At 29.0% G+C, this 4,217-nt stretch overlaps 1 protein-coding gene across 1 annotated transcript; it reads right to left on the bottom strand.

Annotated features, from left to right (window-relative positions):
* Positions 1-3,381: 3,381 nt before the first annotated feature.
* Positions 3,382-3,960, bottom strand: LOC108332857 (uncharacterized). The gene is made up of 3 exons (XM_017568156.1): positions 3,931-3,960; positions 3,556-3,885; positions 3,382-3,456 (listed from the first exon to the last, which is right to left on the bottom strand). Exons 1-3 carry the CDS (start codon positions 3,958-3,960, stop codon positions 3,382-3,384), a joined length of 435 nt encoding a protein of 144 aa, XP_017423645.1.
* Between the last annotated feature and the right edge of the window lie 257 nt (positions 3,961-4,217).

Raw genomic sequence — 4,217 nt, 5'->3', positions numbered from 1 at the left:
TGTAATTTGTGAAACACGTTGAGTTCATTGTCACATTTTCTGTGTAGTGTCATACATATGTCAAGATGTCCAAAGCATGCATTATCATGAAAAGTTCAAGGTAACTTTCCACGACAAGGCGGACATACAAGTTATATTATCATACATGAACATAAGACTCTATTTGCTGAGTCTAGGATATATTTGATTGTTTTTTTTTTAAATAAACAATTTAATAATTTGTATTTAACCCTCATATATTTGTAAAAGAAGTCAATGTTCTCTGCCAGAGAAAGTCAACTGCGATTTCTTTTCCAGCTATTATTTTCTTTATAATATATATATATATATAGTATATTATTTCTGATATTTTTAAAAAATTTTATTATAATTTTATACCACTCATAATCTGATTTTGTACTAATATAATGTTTTCACATCATTTTTTAAATATGAATATTTATATATATAATATTAGTGTGTATATATATATATATATATATATATATATATATATATATATATATATATATATATATAATGTTTATACTGTTCTTTTGAAATTTTTTGAAATATTTCTTATAGTAAATATATTGTATATATGTATATATAATAATGTTAGTTAATGTTATTAATCATGAACAGTAATACGATATCTATTAATTTGGATCGCTATATAAAATATGATAAAAAAATATATTTTTTTTATATTAAAGTATTAGTAAAATAATATGTGAAATTGTTTTCATATAAAAATTATGTAATTTATAATATATATATATATATATATATATATATATTATTTACATTCTTAATTCTAATAATTGTTATAAGAAAATAGAGAATGAAACAAGGATTTTTAATTTCCAATTATTTTTCGAATGTTCTCATACTCAAATTAGCACTCGAGAGAAGATTTGTTGTATCCAGAAGTTTTCCACGTGTTAGGTATATTTTTCTAAAACGACGCGTCGAAAGAATAAACGTTCATATGTTTTATTCAGTTTCACACTGAAACTGCTCTGCGTTTATTGTTTATGATCTTTATGCTCTGCTCTGCACGTCGAAAGTTACGTACATTTGTCACGCTCACACTGTTCTTATCCTTTATGAATGTATAATTTTATAACTATGAAACAAAAGAAAACACTATCTCACTTTTTTTCCTTCACATAATTCCCTAAACGATATAAACGGCAAGGAAGAAAAGAAAAAATATTTGATCTAGGTTTTAAGAGACTTTTCACACTTTGGAAAGAAGAAAGAGCACATACTAATTGTAAACAAAAGAAGGAAGCTGTTTATAGTAAAGAAAGAAAATAAGTGCTTGAAGTTTTTCAGTTACGCGACAAATTTGGAAGATGTACATTATTATTTATATGCCATCTTGCAAGAACAAGGGAGCATATATACTTGTCCTTTTCAAGAAAATTTTGCCCAATAATTTTCTTTTAAACCAAGAAGAACAAGTCACGGTCAATGCTTTTTTGTGTATTAATTTCTATATGGTGATTGTTTTGGAGTTTTCTTATTTTGTAAACAAATTTATCGATGCGAATATATTAGGTGTCTCCATGGGCTATAGTTTTACTTTTGTGTAACTCGTTCTTTGTATATATATACTATAATGTTGTATATATAGCTTAGAAGACCTCCCTTATTTATTTATTCTTATATTAGAAGACTTCACTTTCAAAACAATATATATGGCCACCGATTTCTGTTGTGCTTGAATTATTACTTTTAAGTCTCATTTGGGAAATAAATTTTGTGTGGGAATGCAAGAAAGAGGCTGAGACAACAGAAAGACATAAAAAATGAAGTGAGATATAGAATATCATGAATCTTATACTTTTTAAAATTCTATTTCTTTGCTCCTACACTAAGAAACCAACATTAACTTCATCAGTTTCTTTTTCTTTTCTTAATGCATGATTTAAAGGTGTGAACAATGGTGAATCTTCAAAATATATTTTGAGACATTAAATTTTCTTTTATAGATTTATATAAAATTGAAGAGGCCAAATGTATAAAATTTAAAAAAGAAATACTTTATTTATATATGTTAATTTTTGTTTGTGTGAAAAACATTTTAAGCTCCTCTAATGGACAAAGAAGCTCTGTTGTCACTGGTTATAGGGCTAGGAATTATTCGAGAAATTAGGAACATATAATATTCTACTTTTACTATATTCTTTTTTGTTGATAAAAGGAATTTGCATGATTTTACTTTCTATTTTAATTTTTTGATAACAAATAAAAAATGTGAAATGAAAATGCCACTACTAAATAAATAAGTAGTACAATAAGAGTATTATTTTTTCTTTTCCGAAAAAGAAACAAAGAGAATTCTAAATTATCATTTAGCACAAAATCAATACCGTTGATAAAAATGAATGAATTGATCTCCATTATTGAAGTTGATTCTTAAAAAAATAAAATAAAAATATTTCAATAAAATTTTATTTAACATTAAACAAGTTCCAACATCTTCTTGTGTATACATTTCAAAAAGGCAAAAACATATCATGAACAAAACAATTAATTTTTATAGAGTTCTTCAAGGTTTTAAACAAGTTGTACCATAGAACTGAACGGCCAAAGGAAATGTGAGGTATATCACTCAAGACGAATAACCTGGAACACAACCAGGACAACAACACATTACCTAGATTTGACAGATAAAGTCGAACGACACCTTTGACGTCGGACAGCGTGGTTCGACAAAAAGTTTTATTTATAAGGATTAAGGTAACTGGTAATTAGAGATATTGGACAGAGATTAGGTCGAGATTAAGATTTTACTAATCTCAAGCCTATGACAAAAACTATAAATATAGGTTAAAAGTAAGAGATGAGTGATCGCATTTACGGTGCATTAATACTTTTATTCTAAACTTCCATACGGACCATTTGTTAACTTAAACAACGAAGAATTTTTGGAAGTACCTTTTCGAACGATGGAGTGAAGATGAAGACTAAAAGTAGTTACCAAACACATAAAAAAAAAATTGTGTAGGTATTTAAAGTGATTCTAACACCCGAAACATAAGTCTTTATAGATAAAAAATATAGGTGTAAAGCATTGCTTCTTAATGAACGAAATTTGTATATTTGATGGTTTACTATTCATGAGGAGTAGTGAGTGAATGTGAAAGTCAAGAGCCAAGATGTATAAATAAGCCTCATAATTATTATAACCTTATGATTAATTCTGGAAAAAGCTAGGGCATTCATATTTCAAAGCAACAAGCACAAATCAAAGTCCTTTGGCTTGGTTATGCTTGTTACACGAAATGGGTTCATGATTCGATGTATAAACCCCAAAAAGATATAAACTGCTAACATTTCAACAGTGTTACAAGTGACCTTCTTGTAAATGGGAAAATCTGTGTTTTCAGTCTACCCATGTCCGTTCACAAATATTTTCAGTCTCTCAATGAAAACGGCTGTTCCTAAGTTATAGGATTGCTGAATCTGCATAAAAGGAGAAACAACAATTGATTTTGTAAACTAATGTAAGGAAAAAGAAAAAAACAAAGGGAAATTAAATATCCGAGGTAACACCGTCCATACCTCAGCGTTGACAACATGTAGCGACGAGGTCGCAGACGAGAGCGAGGAATGAACTGTCTTGACTTCTATGTTGTCTTCATGAAGCATACGAATAATTTCCCTTAAAATGAACTGATCCTCGAAGCCACACACCAGAGTGATTCGTAGCAAGGAACCCATTTCATGAACCTCAACTTTCGTTGCTTCAGAAGAACTAGAACATCCACTACGAGATCTCTTCCTTTCCCTTAAACTTTCTCTGTACTTCTCCGCTATCTTCACCTTTGTCTCCAGGTTCTTGATGTGGTTGATAGCCTCGTCTATTTGATCTACACGTGATAATGCTTCACCCTGCGTTCAATGTTTTGTTAGTTACCCTCAAGCCATTGCACTCACAACTTCATCAATACTGATGAAGAAGTTCATATTTTAGATCTAGATATGCAATAAATGAAACTACTATAAATCAATACACACATAATGTTTTACAAAAACACTACTTTTTTCATTTTCTCCAACAAATCCAAGCATTATGATTGAAGGAGAGAGAGAACAAACCCTGTGATTATTGTTGTTAGGGAGAAGAGAGTTAAGCTGGGAACAGAGGTTCTTCATATGGATTCTCCTGTTTTTTTTCTATAGTTTTTCTATCCATCGCTTTGGATGAAGAAGATTGATCTCCC

The sequence above is a fragment of the Vigna angularis genome, chromosome 11, assembly GCF_016808095.1.
Source record: "Vigna angularis cultivar LongXiaoDou No.4 chromosome 11, ASM1680809v1, whole genome shotgun sequence".
NCBI classification, from domain to species: domain Eukaryota; kingdom Viridiplantae; phylum Streptophyta; class Magnoliopsida; order Fabales; family Fabaceae; genus Vigna; species Vigna angularis.
The sequence above is the reverse complement of the archived record's forward strand: the minus strand, read 5'-3'. Positions and strand labels throughout refer to the sequence as shown.

Excerpts from the sequence above, each read along its gene's own strand:
- LOC108332857 (XM_017568156.1), bottom strand. The coding sequence starts at position 3,960 with ATGAACTTCTTCATCAGTATTGATGAAGTT. Across the intron at positions 3,886-3,930 it reads TCATCAGTATTGATGAAGTT|GGTGAAGCATTATCACGTGT; the intron begins GTGAGTGCAATG and ends CATTGAACGCAG. Across the intron at positions 3,457-3,555 it reads TACATGTTGTCAACGCTGAG|ATTCAGCAATCCTATAACTT; the intron begins GTATGGACGGTG and ends CCTTTTATGCAG.